This window comes from Geospiza fortis, unplaced genomic scaffold (genome assembly GCF_000277835.1).
Source record: "Geospiza fortis unplaced genomic scaffold, GeoFor_1.0 scaffold381, whole genome shotgun sequence".
Classification (NCBI taxonomy): domain Eukaryota; kingdom Metazoa; phylum Chordata; class Aves; order Passeriformes; family Thraupidae; genus Geospiza; species Geospiza fortis.
Genome location: NW_005054348.1, coordinates 3,378,116 through 3,400,292, shown reverse-complemented (window position 1 = coordinate 3,400,292; position 22,177 = coordinate 3,378,116). Strand labels below are relative to the sequence as shown.

Here is a 22,177-nt window from a genome sequence, read left to right as displayed (position 1 = left end):
AAAAGGCCAAAACCCAGGTCATTCAAAAGACTTACTGAGTTGTCTTGGCTCTTCACTGGTCCTTTGGTATGTAGCACACACAATCAAAGAATGGTTTAGCTGGAAATGACCTTTTGACATCACCTGGTCCAGCTCCTTGCTCAAGCAGGGTCACCTAGAGGAGGTTGTCCAGGATGTTGTCCAGTCACATTTTGAATATCCCCAAGGATTAACACTCCACAACCTGATTGTGCAACACAGTCCAGTGTTTGACCACCTTCAAGCAAAAAAAAAAATCTTCACGTATTCAGATTCAATTTCCTATTTTGGAATTTTCCCCTGTTGCTTCTTGTTCTGTCAGTGGACAAAAAAAGTCAGAAGAGTCTGGCTCCCTCTTCTTCATTCCTGCCTTTCAGCTATACACAGTGGTAGTATCCTGTAAGCCTTCTTTTCTTCAGGTTGAAGAGTCCCAGCTCTCTCAGCATCTCCTTATGTGATGGATACTCAAGTCCATTAAACTGGTCCCATGCTGGAGTCATTCCAGTAAGTCCTTGTCTCTTATTGTGGAACTCACAACATCCAGATGGGACCTTAGCAGTGCTGATTAGGGTGGAAGGATCATCTCCCTCTGCCTGCTGGCTGTGTTTTTGTTAATCCAGCCTGGGAGGCACCTTTGCCTCATGACGTGTTGCTGGTGTACAGTCTCCTGTCCACCATGACCTCAAGGTCCTTTTCTACAGAGCTGTTTTCCGTCTGGCTTAGCCTCTCCAAGGGTGCTGGTGCCTGGGGTTAGAAGTGACACTTGCAGTTAGGTGGTGGCACATTGAGCTGAGCTTCTGTCTGCAGGCACTGTAGAGTTTGGCTTTCGGAAACAAGCAGAATAGTTAACCAGGTTAGAAACAAGAACGACCAAAAACCTCGTTTTGATTATTTCTGTTCTTCAAGAACTAATTTCTTCTTCAGATGTCCAAAAAATGCAGTTACTTTCCAATGTCCCATTGGCCTTTATCTCAGAGGAGTTGTAGTCCTTCATTGTCCTTCCAATGTCTTTTATCTTATAATATGTACTCTCAGTTTCTAACCTTTCCTATAGGAAGGCAACTGATCCATAACATCTACTTTTTGTCTCTTTTCCCTGAACATCTGGGCTGAGAGATCAGAAGCTGCATTTGAGCAAAATGATCCCATTTTTTTCAAAACTTAAATAAGTCTCTACAGTAATTTGATCTGCTTTTTATCTGTTTGCAAATTATGGGCTCTGAGATGATGCTCAAGTTTTTCAAAGAGACAAAGTTAAATAGGTGAAAAGCTTAAAGCAAGACAATGTTAGATCTGCAGCATTATTGAATATGGGTTGTACTTGTTCCCAAGTACTTTAATTTACTGCTTATTTGACATTGTGGAGTTTTTTTCAGTTTTTAGAGGAAGATAGCAGAACCAGAAAATATTCCTAGTTGGAACTTGTTTTCACTCCTGCCTTGGATACTGGCTTAATATTTGCAGCACTGGATAGAAAATTTGAGCATGAAGGACACATATGCATGTGGAGCCATGCAAAACTGTTCATTTGCAGTTTTAAAATTGGTGGAGCTTTTTCTCCAGATATAACCTGTGTGTGGATAGAGATGGCATGCTCATCTATATACCATATATTTGTCTTAGCCATAAAGGCCCATTTGACAGTTACTTGTCTACACATGATTATGGTGTTATTTATGAGGTTATTGGTACTTGCTGTACTTAGACTATGCAGTCATCTCTTTTTGTTGCTCCATCTTTTTGTTGGTTGACAGGTTTTTTCCTGTCTTCCTCATTTTCTTCCATCCTTTTAAGATTTCTCATCCACTGTCACTGAAACATTTCAGTTTTGCTTTTTCTCTCTACCTGAAAAGAATTTCGTAGTTGCCTGGGATATTACAAGTAACAGCATGTAGTCAGAGACTATACATCAGAATTAACAGTTTAACAGTTAGGTTTTCAGCTGAGCCTTATGATTAAGTTGCAGAGGGGTGGAGAATCCAGGACTTAGAAGAGGATGATAATATGTCTTACTTCAGAGAAGATGCAAAGCATAATTAATTTGTCCTTGTACAGTGCGCTTTGTGATCCTGGGATAGGAGACGCTTTGTGTGTACTACTACTACTCATAATCAGAGACAGAAGCCCTTTAGATTAACAGAGCTGTCCAGAAATTAGAAATATGCATGAACATATTAAGAGCAAAATATCATAGCAAATGCATGTAAATACACAATGATGAAGTTTTGGGGAATTGATAACAGAATCAAAAGCAGCCAAGACTTTTCAAGACATAGTAATGGTTGCCTGAAAGAGGTGTGGTTAGTATAGCTTTACCATGGTCCAGTCACAATTTTTCAAAAGTAGCAGCTTAGTTGTTACAGTCACATAACCTGAGCCCTTCGTTTTTTCTTGACATTGCATTAACATTGTGGTCAAGTAAAACAACATTTCCTAATGTATGAGCTCTGCAAAGGACAAACTGTCCTTGTGCATTATTATTTCTGTGTGTTGTACTTTTGAAACTGAGTTGTTTCAGTGTCATCCTGTTTCACTTCCCTTGAAGTGAGATTCTGGCATAATTTGATAACATACTGCTAGAAATGAACCAGTTTGTGTCTTTTAGTGCCTTTTCCCTTCATCCATACCTGTCCAGTAGGCCTCAGTGGGATAGGATGGGCCCTAGGGTTTGTCATAGACTTGATCATTGGTTTACCATTTCAGCAGGCTCTGACTTGCCTCTGCTTGCTTTCTTCTCCACACAAAGTAAGCTATAGAATAGAGGATAAAATTGGTTGTCTCATTGAACTTGGACTTCTTCCAACAATAGATAGTGTTGCTGATTTAAGATTATCAGCAGAAAGCCCAGTATATTGGTAGTACAAACTTGTTCCCAGTCATAGTACAAAAAGCTGTACTGCCAGGGAAGCCTAGCCACTTTAAGTGGCTTGTGCACATGTCAGTAGTTGCTACTGTCTCTGTGAACGTCCTGCCTTCGTCTGCACCCCTTGTTGCCACCACGTGACACCCTCCCTCTCATCACTGTGGAGCTGGGAAAGAGGGAAGTGGAAGGTCTCTTTCAGAGGCTGAGCTGTTCACCATCAGTTTCTTCCTGAATTCATTGCAGGGACCCTGCAATGAAATGTGGAAAACTCTTTCTTAACCAAATGAAGCATTTTATACTAATTATTGGATACTTTTCAGGTGGCCTTCTTCCCTTTAATGCACAACAGTACAACCTCATTACTGCCCTCTTTGCTTTTCAAATTGTTCAAAGCATTCCCTGTGGAGTCTTGTATAGATTTATGTTTGTGTGTTCTGCACTATAATTATAATGATAATTCAGCTAACATGAAAGCTTTCTGGAGGTAAGTGTAGCAGAAACACTTTCTCTGCTGTAAGCTAATTTTGTTCCTTACCTAGATTCCCACCCCACCTTGCATAGCACACGTTGTTGAGCTCACTAATGCCACACAAGCTGTGGTCACTTGGCATTTGTTTCAGACTACTCCTGTTGCCTTCACCTGGGCTGTGTCTCTGGCATAAAATTCCACCCTCTATCCATCAGGGAACTCACACCTAGTGCTGCTGCCTCCATGGCACACATTTTTTGTCTTCTTCCTTCCTTTTTTCCCATGAGAGCAGTATCCAAGCTGTATCCCCCATCCCCTCCCTTTTTTAAACTGCTAAATAATGCTACTTGAGAACTTGAGTTTGCCTGCATTTTTCTTTTGCTAGCAAGTGTGAGAAATGTATTAATATTTAATCCAAACAATTTGGAAGAAGTTGAAGCTACAATTAGATAGCTATGGCCATCTGTTGTGAACAGCAGAACAAGAATGTACTTAATAACTTGGAAAGAGAAAAGGGACTGCCAATCACCTATAGAATATTCCTTAATAAAGCTTGCACAGTCTCTGCAGAGGGAGATCCAGGTGGTGAAGGAGACACTCCAGACCGTGCTGGTGCAACTTCAGTCAGCCAAGGAGGCAGGAGAAGAAAAGGCTGGAGACTTCCTCTGTGACAGCTGGTGTCCAGGAAAACAAGACTTGAAGGAATAATGAGCAGAAAGAGCTGGTAGGATGACATTAATTCACAAAGGGCTGCTTTTAGTAACTGAATACTGTTTTACTAAGCCTCAGGGATCTCTTCTCTCCCCTGCATAACTAATAACTAAATCAATTATGGAGAAACAGAGCCTGGAGGTCTATCATCAGAAGTACGCTACGCAGCCTCATATGTTTTGGCACAGATTGGGAAACAGCTTTCAGAGCAGAGCAGCTCCTGTAAATGTGTAGATTACAAATTGATACATTTCAAGTGAGTCTGCAAAGTTGCCTTTAATGTCAGTGAAGTGTTCTCCTTGAAGGCTCATAAACACTGTCTTCCTCTACTCATGGATTTTTTCCCCTGATTTAAAATGCAACATTAAAGCTGGAACATCTAGTATTTCTTGGAAAATAGCTCTAAGAATAATAAGAACTTTTTTTTCCCTCTTTGGCTTTAACAGCTTTCTTACACTGAATGTATTTTTGCATCCCTGCCAATAATTAAATCAATAGGGTGAAATTCAAGCTAACCGTGTTCTTTCAACTGAAATTTGGATCTCATTTGCTCTGTGGTATTAAGTACAGTGGAGGTAACTAACAGCAGCCCCTATAGGAGTAGTTTAACTCAATTTATTTAGGTATTAATGTAAAATTTCTTTAGTATTACAGGGGTTGTAAAGCAAAAAAAAAAATCGTATGTTGGTGATTTGTGTTGCTTATATTTAAATATTGTATGAACAAGAAGTCATTTAAATCTTGTTGTAAAGATTACTACCATTACTTTGATCTTCCGTGTAAGCTTCAGAAGGAATGCAGATTTTTTTTGCAAGACATGTATGTCAATATATACACATGTATAGTTAAACATGTATTTTTATAGGGAATAAAAACAATACTGAACTGAAGCCAACTGGATAATTGTTCAAAAGAGTTAATGTCTTCAAAAATTCATGTGTACTTCTACTTTGATACCAGTATATCTCTGATACCATAAAAATTCTGTTGCAGAGGGAGAATTTTTTAAAAAAACCTTAATTTTTAAAAATACAATAGAAAATGTCTTGCAACTGATACAGTACTTTTTTGATACTGTTTTTCTGTCATTTTTAGAATTACTCTTCTACTTCGGTTACATTTTATAGCAACATTGTGTTTTTGCAAATTTTGAAGGTCACTGGACTACTTTCCCACTAAGATCCTGTTCATTTTTGGTGTGTTTTAATGCTAGTTGAAACTTCTACCTCAGTGTTAAGTACAGAAGGAGGGAGGGAAAAAAAGTGCCAGGCAGCTGAGACATACAACAGGATTATAATTGCCTCCAGGAGCATATGGTTGTCAAAGCAGGGCAGAGAGCTCAGGTGGTTTCTATAGTCATCAGATCCTCAGGGTTGCATTACAGCCCCGTAATTCAGAACATGGTTGACTTTTCTCACTGAGTAATATATGGGCCAGCATCCTTTTATGTTGTGGTAAAGACTCTTGGAGCTCCAGCTTGCCTGGACTCTGCTACTCTGTTCCCTAATGGAGAGCTCTTGCTATTCTGCTTGACAAGTTTATCTCTCCACATCCCTGTTCAATACCTACCTCCCCACCACAGCTCTGGCACTTTCTAAAGCTCCCCTGAACAGATGAACAAGGTGTTTGCCTCCAGCTCAGGGCAGGAGACAAGTGCAGGTGGCACCCTGACATTCAGCCAACGCGTAGGAGCAGCTCCAGAGCAAAATCTGCCTGCCAGAAAGCACTCATGGAAACCCACATGAGTTCAAGTAAAGAGGAAAGAGAGCACTCTGACAAGATACAGCTCTTAAAACTGTTTCTTTAACACCCATAGAAGCTGCCTGGGGTTCAATACCACAGTGGGCCCAGGTACTGCATTTCCAGCAAGGAGCATTTATATGGAACTATGACAACAGTCCCAGAGATGATGGCCAGTACACTATACTAAGGTTTCATGACACCCCACTCTCCCACCCTGCACGGTTTTGTCCTTTGAATATTTAATGCCTGCAACGTAAAGTTGTTAGGCCCTAGAAGTGCCTTAGAGCCAGGATCAGCTACAGCTGAAGCATCAGGTCTGTCTCCTTGCAGCAGCAAGGGCTCAACAACAGGAATAGGACCTGACCATCACAGGGGCAGAAGTACAGCATCCTCAAGCAAGGTTTCTTGAAAACATTCCCATTCAATTAAAAAAATTGTATGGCTTTTGTGTTTCAAAGCTTCAGAGCACTACTCATCTTAATAAAAACTCAATTTACACAACCACTCTAATAAGACACTGCATTTCTAAGGAGAAGGGAAACTGAATCAGTCATCGTTGATGTTATGTTTGTATCTGTTAACATCTATTTTATATGTAACACAGACTACTACTACTCCTTTAATTTATTGTTCCATTAACTTCGTTGTTTGTTGTGGGAAGTTAGAGCCAGTAACCATCCCTTTTCTGAGACACATGTGATAATAAGCATACTTTAAAAAAAAGGTATACTATGCCATGTATCAGCTGCCTTTTATCTGTGAATAGAAATCTTTCAAATAAAGAGAAGTATGTTTTTAACTAACCCAACGTCTCTTTGCATTCTGTGCAGTGTACAGCATTTTAGAAGTTACATCACAGGGAGTGGAGGAAAGAAAAGGAGAAAGAAACCATGTGTGTGACTATAATTGTGCTGCTGACAGCAGTAATTCGTCTGCTTGGGCTAGCCTGTTATGTCTTTTGAAAACAGTCTAAAGACATATTCAAGACTAAAACCTGACAGCAACATGTAGTTCTTTTCAGTATGAGAGGGAGAAATAAGTATCACACAGTGAGCTATACAGACAGGTAAAACCTGCATTTGGGTCCCAGCTTGACTCAGTCATGGTGTGCAACTGAGTCCTGCCTGCCCTGCCTCAGTTCCTCACCCATGGATAAAGGCTGAAGGAAGAGCAGCATGACTGTGCCTTGGCTACAGCAATATCTGAGGCCAAAGTTATGCTCTTAGACACATGCATTGCCACAATGAGAGGTAGGAGAGTGTGTATGGTGTCCTAAGGACCACTTTCATACACTGTTGCTAGAATTCTTTCTTCTGGGCAGACTGGTCTCCCACCACCTGCAAACAATGAAAATCTCCAGAAAGAAGTTCCTTTCCTGCCCAGATCATGTGCTGTCCCTAGACCCAAGAGGTTTAAAGCCCAGACCCAAAAGGTTTAAAGACTACATAGGCAAATAAGGCTTTGTGTGTTTTCTTCTGCCACAGCAACAGAGTAAGAAAATAATTTAGATTAAGACCTTAAGTCTGAGCCCAACCATTCACCCAACACACTGCCAAGCGAGTGCACCACTAAAATGCATCCAGAAGTGCCACATCAACACATCTTTTAAATACCTCCAGCACTGGTGACACCACCCCCTCCTTGAGCAGCCTGATCCAATGCTTGACAGCCCTTTCAGTGAAGAATATTTTCTTGATATCTAACAGTAACCTCCCCTGGCACTTAGAGTACATATTGAGGGCATTCCCTCTTGATCCTGTTACTTGTTACCTGGGAGAAGAGGCCAACCCCACCTGGCTACAGCCTCCAGGCAGTTGTAGAGCGTGATATGGTCCCTCCTGAGCCTCCTTTCCTCCAGGCTGAACAGCCCCAGCTCCCTCAGCTGCTCCTCATCAAATTTGTGTTCCAGACCCTTCACCAGCTCCCTTGCTCTTCCAGAGCATACACAGTGGACTGTGCCAGGAGAGCTGCAATGTGAGGAAAAGTAGCTCACCTTTAGCAGTTCCTTTCATGTGCTTTGTGGGAGGAGTAGTTGATTGTGTTGAATATACCCGCCATCAGTGTACAAACTCTCAAGGGACCCGCCATCAGTGTACAAACTCTCAAGGGACTCTCATGCTCTCAAGGGACGAAAGACTAAAGCAAGGAGAAGAGAGCACTCCAAAGGGTGTTCAGCTCCAGCCTAATATTGCTTTTCACAATCAATTAGCTAATCCATTATTTCTAAAGCATGACAGCTCAGGCTTTTGCTATCATCACTTGTTAAATCAAGATAAGTGCCTGTTTTCTAGAGCATTGGAGAAGGCAGTTCAATAATGGGTCCCAGATAGGCAGTAGTGCTGGAGAGAGCTCCAGGGTGAGATTAGAATAATCCTCATGTATCCTCTTAGTTTACTATCCTATTAAAAATGAGGCTGGGACCAAGAGATTTTTTTTTTAGTCTCAGAGATTACCATGCTACAAAGAAGCTCTAAAATATTGAATATTTTTCTGCACTGCTAAAGATGATAATACAAGTTTCTGGAGAAGCATTAAAAATAATAAGAAGAAAGGGCCTGTGAATAAAGGAGATTCTGCCTGAATCTGAAAAGCAGCCAAGCCAGCAGCCACTGTAAAGCATTTATCTCAAATTTCTAATGAAGACTTGGATATGAAGCCTGGGAAAAGAACATCTGGGATTGAGTGAGTAAGGAAATGTTTGAATTCTGCACATGCATGGTATTCAGTCACACTTTCCCTGTTTCCTTATCTGGAAGAGCAGTGTCTTTGGGAAGGGGTTGTTGGGGTATTGTCAAAGATACATGATGCCAATGCAACACTAGACTATTTGTTCTTGTAATCGCCTGCAAAGTTGAATAAATTGTTTAAAATAAATCCAACCATACAGGAATACAAAGTGTCAAGAAAGAGAGAATATTTAACTAGTCAGGCACAGATAGGAGACACATGATAGATCTCACTGGAGAAATGCAAAAGAGACCTTTTCACAGTGACCATCCAATTTACAAGAAGAAAATTACCTTGAATTTATTACTTCTCTGACACTGAGACTTTGAAACTCCAAAGAAAAGACCTCTCTGTTTTCTTGTCAAAGTAGGCTTAAGATTTTGTCTATCAGCTCAATGCCAAAACCTAGAGATTTGTGCTCGCTCTCATATTTCCCTCTAGTAGCAGTTGCAGGGCAATGCTCAGGAGCAGCAGCAGGGAGCCAGGCACAGTTCTACAGGTAGAACTTCAGGCCTGTATCACAGTGTACTCCTTTAATTTCAATCACATGAGCTCCTGGAGCAGCAGCTGACTGGTTGACCCAGCTATTTTCCTCACTTAGATGGGCAGCTCCGAAGAGCAAGAACACGGCATTGCATCTGTACACAGTACAGACAAGCACTGACAACTCTGCTGTGCCCCCACAAAGTAAAAGCAAGTGAGATTTCAGAAAAAGAGGTACAAGAACCTCTTTGGAGATTAGGACAAAATAATGTAAGTTATAAGGCCAGCAAAATTCAGCACAGATAGCTTGCCAACTAAAGCCCAAAATGTGACCCACTCATGTCCTTTAGTTTTTACATGGAGAAAGATTTGCCTACTGGTTGTTTCATCTAGCAGAAATCACAAAACAAAAAAGGAAACAAAAAAAGATGTTTAGCAGGGAGAGTAATTATCCACTGATTTTTTTCCCCCAGAAACTGAATAAAGCCCTTCTGCATCCCAGATGTAATGCACTTGACACAGAAAACACCACAATTCAGTTTCATACAGCCTGTATGGTACCTCTAGAACTGAAGAATAGTCACAGCGCTTTACCTTAAATATCTGCATTTTCCTTACTAGCTTAAAAAAATTAAATAGAGGCACAGAAAAAGAAATGCTTTCATAAAATGGTGCTTAGCTCAGAGCAGAGTTGGAGGACAGAACAACTGGATGTCAGCAAGTTGGGAAAGCCTATTTACCCATTCTCTGATCTTGACCTTAGCTCAAAAGGGCAAGTGAAACCAAATGCTAGGGAAGGCCTTCCTGTAAATCTTCCCCAGGAAGCAAAGACTGAAGCTATTACAAAATGCTTCACAGCCTGGCTAGGGAGAAGCCGAGGCTTATGAGCCAAATTTCTTCCCTCCCACGTGCAGGCAGGTTAAATGGGCTCAGGAGCTAGGTACACATGCCATGGTGCAGTACCAGGGAGGACAGGCCACCAGACATGGTGGCCCAGGAGCAGAGGCAGTGCCAGAGCACCTGGACAGCGCTCCAGCCTGAGAGGCAGCACAGCCACCTGCAACATTGCTCATCGTCCTCTGCAACAGAGGAAAACCAAAGAAACTCAACCAACACCAAGCCATCAGGCACTGCTTGTCTTGGCTGTTTGTGCTGATCAATGTAGTGCTGCTTGCTTTTGTTAAATGAGAAGGAAAAGGTGAAAAGAGCACCCCGCCTCTCACAGCCATACGTGATTTGTCATCGCTAATTTTCTATAATGAACTGTAGCAAGTGAAACCAGTCTGTCTCCATTAATCCTGATGGGAAATGTTTCTTCTCTGTCTTCTCATCAAGTACCCCAAATTCCTTGAATGAATACAAGCTATAGCTGTGCCAAACACCCAACTGCCCCTTGGAACTCCTCTCTAGTCTCATGAACTGAAGGCAGCAGCGCAGAGCAGCTCTTCCAGCACAGTAACACTCCCTGGTTATGACATGGGAACAATAAAGCATCACCAGCCTTATTTCCTTCTATGTGTGGGGTTTTTTATTATCCTGAATTAGAAATGTAATATTGATTGGGTTTACTATAGTGGGGAAAAGAGGGGAAATAAAACAAACAAAAACCCAATGAGCAGTGTTGTGTTCTGAAGGAGAAGTAAATCACCTGGTTAATGTCTCCTGTTCTGCAGCCTCAGTTCTCGGGCTTTAGGAAGTTCTTCCCACAAGATATATTGAGGTCAGCAAAACAATCATTCAGGGATTTATTTATTAACTTCCCCCATAAATTGGTAACAGAGCCTGCTTGTCTTTTGCAGGACATATTAGTAAGCTTCAAGTTTTACCTCAAACTGTTAATGGTCACTGGGTTATGGGAGATGTAATTTAGCTCTAGGGGTTGAATCATTAGAAGAAAATATTCCAATTCCTGTGCACAGACAGTCTAAATTGACCAAACTTACCAAAATGTCTGATGTCTTATGGCCAGGATCTCCCAGAGTGCTTTTCTCCAGTCAGTCCACCCCGAGGTAAAGGCTGAGGCAAACACATGTGCTCCACATTCAGCCCTCTAACACCTTTAACATATGGTTTATGCATGCCCTTAGTGGTGCACTGATTGGAAAGAAAGGAGCAAACTTCATGCTGGAATTCAAGGCTTTTTCCCCACTGCTGGTAGTCATCTTTTCATTTCAGCTTTCCTCTTTGATCTCCCTGCACAGCATCCTGCCTCTGCCAGGGGCTGGCACACCAGCTCTGGGACACGGGTGGTGGTGGCAGTGCTCACCCCTGCACTCAGCACATGTGCACGGGCACAGCCCCCTCCTCGCACACATCCTCCATCCCAGAGGATAAACAGAGCCCAGATGCTTTTCCCTCACTCCTTTGGGTCAAAGCCTGCCAAAAGCCTGGTGCTCAGGGGAGGCAGGCATGCTCATCAGGGAGTGAGGATCCCCAGGGCTTGGGTCAAAGAGAGCTGTTTTCATCCAAGCCTCGCACACATCTGCTTCTTGAGAGGCTGAGACCAGCCAGGCAGAGAGCAGAGCCATTTGTCTCTAACCCCCACACCTAAAGTGTCTACTAAATCTTCTCCCTATCACTGCAAAAAGCACTGGCAGAACACCACTAGACAGGCAAGAAAGTTTAGTTCCACTGGTAGGAGGCAGAAGGTACATTTTGGGCAGGCAGGGGCCTGCCCCAGCAGCTCCCCCAGAGGAGTTAATCTCATCACAGAATCTCAGGAAGAGCTACAGGACCCTGTCAGCACCACACATGCCTGAACTAGAGAGCCCAGGATCTCACAGGGGATTATCAGCTCCAGCAGTACATTCACACACCTTCCTTCCCATCTTTGCAGGGGGAGAGCAAACTCATCTGCCTGGAGATACAACAAAAGCAAATTCAAAAGTCAAGGATAGCCTGGGTCTCCATCTGACCCTATCAAATCTGGGCTGTGTGAGCACGGGCTTTCAGCACTGCACCAGCCTCAGCTGGAGTTAACACATCAGTCCTGGGTGATTACTGTGCAGCTCAGTTAGCGATCATTAAAGGCTTTAGAGAAAGAGGAGGGATGAACCTCTCATGCCTTATAGGTGACTCCAAACTATCCCCAAATTAGCAATTAGAAGTGCTGCCCAGTGCTGAAGGTAGATGAAAGGGCAGAGGTCCTGGTCCCTTAGGGCTTTTAAGCACATCAGTGATTTTGAGAATGTCTGAGTCTCCAGTAAATTTTACCAATGCCTTTAAAATAAAAACATTGTATGGTGTCAAGGCTGTGCCAGGTGAACTTTCTGGTGATTCTTGCTTCACTAATCCTAGGATGAAATCCACGTGCCTGTCTAATTTCTGTGAACTCACCAGTCACCGGTCAAGAGTGAGGTCTCTTGATCAGTCTGTGGGGATCCTCTAGGCAAGGATGCACCGTGCATCAGGCACAGGATGTTCAGACCTTTCTTTCGTGTATGTTTCTGACTTTGGATACCAGGCTGGTTTTGAAAACACCTACAGTGCTTCAGTGAGGCTGGGGGTAATTAAAAAGGCATCATTAAAGGCTCTGCAGTTAGGCAGGGCTTTGCATAACCCTGGATTGATGTAGAGGAAATCAAAGTTGTGAGACATCCTCCAGGAAGCATTTGACATGGGAAATGGCAGAATCTGTGTGACTACACAGACAGCAAAAGTCAGCACCCGCTAGAAGATAAGCCTTCCCTTGTGACTTGGTGACAGCATTTCAGCCATACGCCCTTGTAAATATGCCTTGGACCACTGAGTGCTGCTTAATTCTCTCCCAGATTGAATAAATTGCCCCAGCAACTCCCAGCCAGTGGCCAAGAAGTTATATCAAGAGTCACCAAGAGGTGAAACAACTTCTCCTGTGCAATTTGGGGGGGGTAAAAGTAGGACTTGGCAACTTTTACTATGCCCCACATGGAAGAACAGTGTTGTTCTGCATCTGGGAGGGAATGAGTTTCCATAGGAGCCCCTAACACGGATGCATACAGCAAGCATCCCCTTCCCCCAGCCTCAACTACTCCCCTAAGGGCCTGATACTGATTTTCAGCTGCTCTTTCCACCTTCTGATGCCTTCTGAACACCTTGCCTCCTTCTTCAGGTTTCCCCTTGCAGGGGTAAGACCTTCTCTAGCAAAGAACAATGTATAAAAACTTACATGAACAGCTGTCAAAAGGAGAGCTTCTCCTGCACTTAAAAATAAGAATTCCCTCCATCTCTAAAGGCTAAACAATGGGTCTTGAACCAAGCCCCACCTCCCCTTCCAGGCATCATTTGCAATCTGACAACTTTGAAACATAAGCAAAAGCTGAATCTGAGGAATTGGGGGGAGGGAGATGACTAGAATATCTCCAGAGGTCCCTTTCAACCACAACCATTCTGTGATAAGGGGAGGGGGGGAAATCCCAGAAAGCAAACTGCACTTCTTTGTTGAGTATCAGATCTGCCAAGTGTTCCCTGCCACGTCTAATCACAAGTCAAAGTAATCCTTTAAGAGGTTTTGCTTGAGGGAGCATTAAAGTGTGCAGGATCATGTGGAGTTCTCCAAGGAGAGCCACAAAGTGATACCAGGAGAAAAATGCAGACAAGAGGCATACCACTGACACGGCTCCAACTATTAAAATGCTAGAGAAACCTGAGATTCGACAGACACTGACACAGGTTTCTTGTAACAGCAACCAGTAAGTGCATTTCACTTCTGAATTGCATCTTTATGAGTGGCACTGACCCAAATATAAGGTTTAAGTCTAAGTAACAATTTACAATTTACTTTTGGAGTAACAGCTGAGCTTCTTAAGGGAAGCTTGACTTAAGGCAACAAGAAGTTGGAGTTCCAGTGTCTGCATCCTCATCCCTACAGCACCTGAGCTCTGCTTAGGCTCCTCATGTGCCTTTATCCTTTGAAGCTGGTATATGATGGTCCTCTAAGTTCATCTCTTTGGTGCTCATGAAACAACAGGAATGATGACATTTGACGCAGAAACTCTGCACCAGAAGGTAGGCATTACAGCAGTAAAGTAAAAGCCTGGCTCCTTCTGCTCAGGGACTTCAGCATTTCAAGGCAGCAGCAATGACATAATTGGATTCACTAAAATAATTCTATCTTAGTTTTTTTGGGTTTTTTTAATTGAATATTTAATCTAAAACAAAGTTGTGAACATTTCCCTCCCAGATGAAACCTCGCAGGTTCATTGACCAAGGTAAAAACCTGCGTCCAAGCATGGAGATAATCCAAAAAACAATGGCTTCCCACCATTTGCCTGCTCTGCACAGGGACATTCTGCTCAAAGAGTTTCCTCCACCTCCTACTGCGCATTTCTATTCTGCACCCCACATTGGAGGCCCCTTTTTCACTGCCTTCTTATCCTCTCTACTAGTTGACAAAATGAGGCAGCCCAGTCCAAGGCAGCAGAGAAACCCGCCATGCCACCCACTCAGGGGCAGGAGTAAGGAGTTTTTCATTCCCACCACTGTGTCTCATGAACTTGGCACTGAGAGGGGGAGGGAGGGACTGTCTCACCAATGACCCACCAAAACCAAGAGAAGGGAACGCAGTGATTAGTAAACCTCAGTTCATTGGCAGATATACCACACTTCATGCAGCAGTCCGGGAAGAGATTGTCCAGATAAGGGCAAGGTAATCAGGACTGGTTGACAGACTGCAATTCCCTCCTTGTAGGGCACAATATCCAATCCACAGGGCCATTTCCTCCTTCCCTACCTTGCAGCCCTTCGATACTACTAATTCCTATCTGCATATAAAAGACTCTGTTTTCATCATGACACGGGCTAATTAACTGATTCTGACACAGTAATTAGCTGGTAAAAGTAGGTCTACATTTTCTTACTTAACATAAATGCTGTAGTTCTCACTCTGTGCCAGGGGAGCTTCTGAGTGTGGCTGGGCGGCCTCGCTGCACTGCACTCTCCACGATGCCAAAGTCTGGCTGTGCACAAAGTGACAGGATGCTCTGCATCAGCAGATGCAGAGGGACACAGTAGGACTAGGGAAAAGTCCACACCTGCCTCAGAACTCGCTCCACCAGTGAATCTCTAATACCTTGTTGAGCCAAGTCCTACTTCAACACATCAGACGTGTTTTGTATGAGAGATCTGTCACATCCATATCTGTGTCAGATGATGCTTAGCCAGTTTTTAAGTAGCTCTGTGATTCTAGGAGCCTGTTTTGACCACAGCCATGTCACAGCAGGTGGTGCCAAATAATCTGCAGAGAAGGAATAACAGCTCTATTGAGCCCCACTGAACCAGGGAACAGGATGCACATCCCCAGGAGTGCTGGCAAGGCAGCATTTCACATGCCATTTTGAACCACACGTATCAGCTTACTCTGCAAATGTGACTGAGTTTTAAATCTCAAATGCTCTACACAACATGATATTTCTCCTCACCATCCCCCTCCATTCCTCACCCTCAAGGCCATATTTCCCTCCTCTCTATTTCCAGCTTGGAGACTTCTAATGAAGTTTTTGTAACTCTCTTGACTCTCTCATGAGCAGCAGGTGAGTAATACTGAGGAACAAACACTATCTTCAGCCCTGAGCAGATGCACTATTTGAGACAAAGAGAATATTCCATCTATTTTTATTTCTAAACTTTGTCAGGACAAGGAACACTGACTTTCTTGGAGCAAGCCTAAGACAGATATCCCTCTCTAACACCCATCAGTCCCACGCTCTGCACTAGGTCCAGCTGTGGTTGAGAAGGTCAGAGCTGTCTGTCTGCACCCCTCTGCTGGGTGTCCGACAGGTGAACCAGTCTAGGTACATCTCTCTCTTCCCTCCTCCTACACCTCTTGCTATAGGTACTGAATTCCAGTGCCACCAAAATTAATGGCACTTTACAGCCACTAGTGTCTGGGACAAAGGCTGGCCATGCTCTGGCTCAGCTCCTGGATTTTGGCCTGAAGTAAGTCTGGGCAGGGTACTGAGAGGGGCACTGAAATCATCCATGTTTCCCAGAGAAATGCACGAATTCTACTGCAAGTCTGGCCTGTTGTTATAGGCCACGATGAAGATGCCACCATCTCATAGCAGATGGCAGCATCACATGCTGCAGCACTTTTATAGCGCTTTATATGCCAGGAAGCAGCCACATCAGGTTAGCAGTTCACAAGCACACTGAAGTTCAGAAATTCATTTCCTGCTGTTCTAAATCTTCCCAAATGGCACTTGTGAGCCCTGCTGCCCCTCCATTGCTATATTGCTATTTCCCTGCCCCCAGTAAATGGAAGATGCATTTTATGTGGTTTTCCCCCCAGTGTGAATTCCAAGAAACACAGGATTGTTCAGAAAGATTCTTCAGGGTTACTCCCTAACACAACTCATCTGCCTTGCCTGGTTTTGTACGTCTTTAAAGAAAACACTTTGACTAGATCCAAGGTCCAACAAATAATGGTTGCAGAACCCACAGAAGCATGACCTTCGCTAGCGGGCTGCTGACAACATTAGTAATGCCAACTCAGTAACACAAAACAGAGTCCAGTGAAACATTGAGCTGGTGTTATCAGCTGAAGCTGTCCCATTGCTATTCTCCATTAAGCCTGAAATGTTCATTACCAGATATGTTAGACGGTCACTTCATAAACCCATGCAGCATCCTCAGTTTCAGGAGGCATGAAGGGTGCTCAACATCTTAGTGAAAGGGTCAGTTACTTTAACCCGTGCCATGATCCTTTGATGTTGATGATTTTCAAATTTATCTTTTAGTCCATTTAATAATGTGTAAGGTGTTACAACTTAGCCACAACCTCTTATTGCAGGTGGATATGTAAGTAGTCACACTCCTCAACAGCTTCTTTAGAGAATATTACTCTTCTGTGAGCCTATTAAAGTGTTCCCTCTGTCCCAGCAGAGACATTAGCAAGTTAAAAAAATTCTGAAATAAATTGTTACTGTCAGAGATATCCGAGAAATTACCAAAGTCAAGAGGGATAGTTGGGATTCAAGCAGTGAACTGCCAGTGAGCAGCCTGAGCTGAGCCATCTCCTGTGGGGACTGAGACCCTGAAATCACAGTGCTAAGACTGAGAATCAGGAATGTTAGAAGTCAAACAGATGAAGCTGGACTGAGTTTAATCCCAAAGGTGAACAACGTAAAGCATTATCAGTGATTTTTGTTAAGATTTCTTGCATTTGCATGACTAACACCACAGTAAGAAAATAAGAACACATAATTTCCTGGACTATATTTAAATAAATCTCTGATTATGCTGTGCCTTAAAGCAAGTTCAAAGAGTGGTAAAGTTTTCCTGCCTCCTAAATGTACAATTGAAGCTCCACTCCCTAAAAGACAAATTATCACTGTCAACCAGAGCACAGACTGTAGAAGGGCAGCAGCTCCTGACTAGAAAGGTCCACCTGGGGTTAAGAAAGAAAGCCACAAGACATGTAGTAGCACATCATGAAGCACTACCTGATAATTCTGTATTTCTCTAGCCCAGGATGGCCAGGTCCCATGGGCTACAAATTCATGGATTAGTATAATCCATACAAATGTAATTACAGATCTCTATGGCTCTTAGCAAGCTCTGCATACTGGCTGTGTGCAGAACTATGAGTACTTGTCTAATCTCATTTTCTGATTTTCTTTCCTCCCCAAAAGCACATCACCAAGCCTTCCTTTTTCCAGACTGAAGTTTGATGCTTTGATCTCCCAGGATTGAAGACTACCGCAGAAGCTTATTTTTCTTATCTCTTCCTCCATATCCCTTTTAGTCTGTATGGGCAGAAGAAAACATTCAGGACAGACATCAGGCAACGAGATCTGTGACATCAGTCAGATTTTAACTGCAGAGAGCAGACTTAGCACAGACACTGAGCTGGTCTCAGGCTGAGTGCCATGTGTGGACATACCTGGCAAGACCTGGACATTGGGATTGCTGCGGTAACACAGGTGTTTGGAGCTGGCCATGCCAGCTGTGCAGGGCAGAAGGACCAACTCTTTGCCCTGCCCTCCTGCCTCAAATGCCTGGTGCAGGGGCTGGCCCAAGGCACTGCAGGCGTGGGAGCACACACACAGAGGAATGGGCACCACCCTGCTCTGCTGCAGGCAGGGAAGAAAGGGGCTGCTTTTCAAGAAGGAAGGGATTTCCCCAGAAGGCATCATGATCTGAGACACATTCCAGTGGCCAGCCCAAGACCAGGACAAGCCTATTCTACACCTGCTTCTGACCTCCCATGCAACTAGTTCAGGTAGCTAATTTAGGCAGGGTTTTAGGTAGGGGTTTTGGGTGCCTCAGCTAACCCAGAAGCTTTCTTGTTGGACCTGTGACCTGCCCCTAGAACACTCATGGGGTTCCACTATCCTTGTATTTTCTCCACCAAATCTGCTTCCAGTTCCTCCACTTGAGGCCTGGCCCTGTATTTGGGTATTCCCAGGGCTGTAGAGGAAGATCACAGTGCTCTGTGATGCTACTGTGAGAGAAGAGCACTGATTAAATTGGCAGCTCACCCCAGCTCTGGTGCCTAAGTTACTCTGGGAGTGCAGAGGAGGAAGGCAAGCTCCAAGGCCAGTTGAGCATCTCTCTCACCCAGCGGCTCTGCAGGAAGCCAATGGAGGCCAGGCAGGTAACAAGCTATCGAGTGCCAGCTCAGCCCAGAGGCTGCTCCAGGAACAGGCAATTAAAAAGCAGCCATCAGGGCAGCCTGTCACTCGTATCACTCTCCCAGATGTCATGTGGGGGTGTGAATGCCCTTTCTGACAGCCCCAGGTCTGAGCCCTCCACAGTGAATGGGCAGCTAGAGCAGCTCCCTCTCACACAGACAACATGCTCCATCCCCACACTGCTGGGACACCTCTGAGGGGCAGAGGCAGAGCTCACCTTCTCTGACCTATTATGTTAATAGCCCCTATGATGGAGACAGACAAGAGCTATGCCAGTTAATAGCAGCTGTAATGAGGGAGAGAAACAATTCTTTTTCCAGTTGAGATCGATAACAAGGCTCCCATGGGTACCTATGGGAAGTGGATCAGGACTGTTACAGGAAATTAAGATGCACACAGAAGAGTGCAGAAGGAACCCTGGAGAGGAGTTTCAAAATTCTTGTAGCCTGATGAGAAACGATTCACTTATTTTCCCAGGTGTATTTTAAGAGAAGAGGCACAGTTGGCCGTGCGGAAGAAATGCCCTGCCATTCACTCGTTATGGGCAAACTGCTCAGCTTTAAAGCTCTTCCCATACTCCAACAGATGTAAATGCAGGTATCATTCCCACCTTTCTCTCCAGGCAATGGAGACCTCACTTTCAGTGCATTTCACCTGGAAAACAAGTAGGGAGCCAGTAACAGCTGGCCTTATTATCTGCCAGGGTATCAGATGCAGTGTGTTCCTTTAGCACAGGCTCCCAGCTCAGAGGTGAGAGCTGTGCTGGCATCTGACCCAGAGCAACAGCCCTGCTGCACAGATGCCAGTAGCCCTAAAGCCTCAGCTCAGAACAGGGCTCTAGGCATGCTGGAGAAGAACAATACTTTTTCTGAACAGATAACATTTTCTGCAGGCAGAAAGGTCTTAACTTCAACAACCATGTCATGGTTGTCCTGTTCAGGGCTAAGAGTTGTATTTGTGGATCCCTTCCAATTCAGGGCATTTCATGATTCTATTATATGCTCCCAGCTAGTTAGAGCTTATCCCTTCCCATTCTCTGCTAGCATCTGGAGTCTAGAGTCAGAGTTTCACCTCTCACGTGATTAACCATATCTCAGAACAAGCCTCAATGGCCATTACAGCAAAATCAGTGCCAGTCTGACTTGTCTTCTGCTCTCAGCCCAGTCAGCAACAGAGACAGCATTCCCTGCTCAGGGCCATCCTCTCCCAGCCCATGTGCTCAGGGCCTGCTCACCCTCCCCTCACATGCAGGTGGCCTCTGCCATGCCAATTAGTATCAGTTCTGATTTTTCTTCCTGATGAGAATGCAAGCATTTGGGACACAAACCAAGCAGCCTGCCTGACTTCACTGAACAGCCAGGTCCCAAACAGCTGATGCTGCATTATCAGCAAGGACCACAGCTGAGTAAAGGCTCATTAGTTGTCTCTCCTCTGGCCACTTAGAGCAAAATGAACAGAAAATGCTCATGGTCTCTGAAGAGTTGCTCCTTTCCAAATTCAAGGCTCGCCTCCATTTGCTGTCTTCTAGCATCTGAAAAGTGTTTGCTCTCTCTGGGTAGCTAGGTTAGGACCACCATATAGCTCAGTTTAAGACAAAAGGGTGTGGTTTCCCATGCTAATGAGCTTAACATTTGTGCCTGACAGCCCAGTGAAGCAGGCAGCATTTACAGAGCCAGAAGGCCAGAGCATACACTGCCACTCTGGGCTGCTACCACCTCCCAAATTGTGCATGGGCAGCAGAAACCCACAGATCAGAAGTTACTCACATAATAGCATTTCAAGTGAATAAACAGGAATGTCCTTGTCCTCCATGGCAGCTCCTTACTGTCTGCACCCCTGGCTGCCAAATGTAATGGCATAACCAGGGCACCGGAGCAAAGACTTTGTTTATCTTTTATTTGTGAGACTCCACAGATAAAACAGAAGAGAAAAAACACTGCTCCCCTCCCAAAAAACCAGCAAAACCCTGTGATTAGAGTTCTCTGAAGAGCTGCATCTCACTAGCATTTGAGATTCTATCCCAATAGGAATACAATAGCCATGTTTCTCCTATATTATCTTCTTTTGTTGCCTTACAGGAGCTGAAGAGGCTCTAGTGGTTTTCCAAGGAGAGGAATGCTCAGACTTCTCACTGGTTTCTAAGGAAGCTGCAGGTGCTATGACCTGCGAGGATGAGGATCCTTCAGGTCAGGTGCTTACATGCATAATTTGAGTTTGTTCCATTTAGCAACAGCTTGGATTGAGGCTCAGGAGGTCAGCCATGAAGGATTGAACAAAATGACTGCAAAGCAGAAAAAAGCTTGGCAGTCCCAGGAAGAGCCAAGCCCCAGAAGTCCTGGGAACAAGCAGAATCAAGAGTATTGCAAGGTTGTGCTTTTGACCATCAGTGTTACACTGGAAACAGCTTCATTTTAAAGAACTATTTCATAGAAGATGCTCAATGTATTAGTGATGGCAAAATCCTAGAAGTGCCTAAGTGCCTTCAACCTTTTAATCTGACTTTGAGTCCTTTCAGTTTGATTTGCCAGGTATTGTTGCGCTTCCTTGAAGTGCCTGGAGAAGAACTTCAATTACAGACTTTTGTTGCCTCTCAAAAGTCAGCTCAAGAGCAGTCTTCTGTATTTTCTCTTTTATTGTAGCTATGGTGAAAAGGAATCTTTCAGAGTTATTTTTGAAATGCTGACATAAAAGCCCATCTAAGATTAGCAAAGTACACGCTTGCTATACAGCTTTAAGGACTCGAGCAAGTTTCTCCCTTATTCAGCTGCTATATTCAGCTCTCTAACACTGCACACTCTGTCTTACTCTTACAGACATCAGGAGCAGATAGAGAAGGGAGAACAGAAAGGATGCAGGGGATACCCAATTCTTTACCATACAGAACAGTAGTAGGTTTCAAGTGAGAGCTCTCATCTGTCCCAAACAGACGCCATAAATGCAGCTGGTGAGGGGGGAAATATGAGCATTTGTAGCATACAGGTCAGAGGCAATATGGCCCTCTTGGCCCTCCTTCATTTTGGCTCAGTCACAGAACATCTGCAACAAATTAATTTCCCTTGGTGTGCTGCAGCCCCCTTGCTGCACGCAGACCGTGTGCTCAGCATCTGCTGCCTTTCCTCACAAGTTCATGGTGTTCTTTCTGCCAGTTGTCACAGCACCTATCACTGCAGGCCTTCAAAGTCTTTCACAACTGTGTACAAGATGGATCTTCAATCTCAAAGCTGAGACAAGACCTTTTTGGTAAATTTCATACACTGTCCAGATGAGAAATTGAACTTGGCCCTTCCTACAAGGAAAGCTAGGTACAGAACTTCAAAGGACCCACGTCCTTTCACAGGCCATAACTTTACATCTTCCAAAGGAGATTGGATGGGCAAGTCCCTACTTTGGAATGCTGTTATTTTGAACATTTATACTTTTCCCTACCATTCCAAACCCAAGGTAGCATTTAAACAATTTCACTGTTCTACACATTTTTAGTGCCACTGAGCAGCGGCTGTAAGTTATGGAGGAACAATTGTTTTGAAATTGCTCACCAGAAACCCACCAAGA

The 22,177-nt window shown here is 44.0% G+C and overlaps 1 protein-coding gene across 1 annotated transcript in view; it reads left to right on the top strand.

The window, feature by feature from the left end:
* Positions 1–6,607, top strand: part of DISC1 (DISC1 scaffold protein) — a 171,869-nt gene extending 165,262 nt beyond the window's left edge. Inside the window, exon 14 of the mRNA XM_031058765.1 lies at positions 3,910–6,607. Coding sequence (XP_030914625.1) covers positions 3,910–4,058 — 149 coding nt within the window. The 3' untranslated portion in view covers positions 4,059–6,607. The remainder of the gene's footprint in view (positions 1–3,909) is intronic.
* The last annotated feature ends 15,570 nt before the right edge of the window (positions 6,608–22,177 follow it).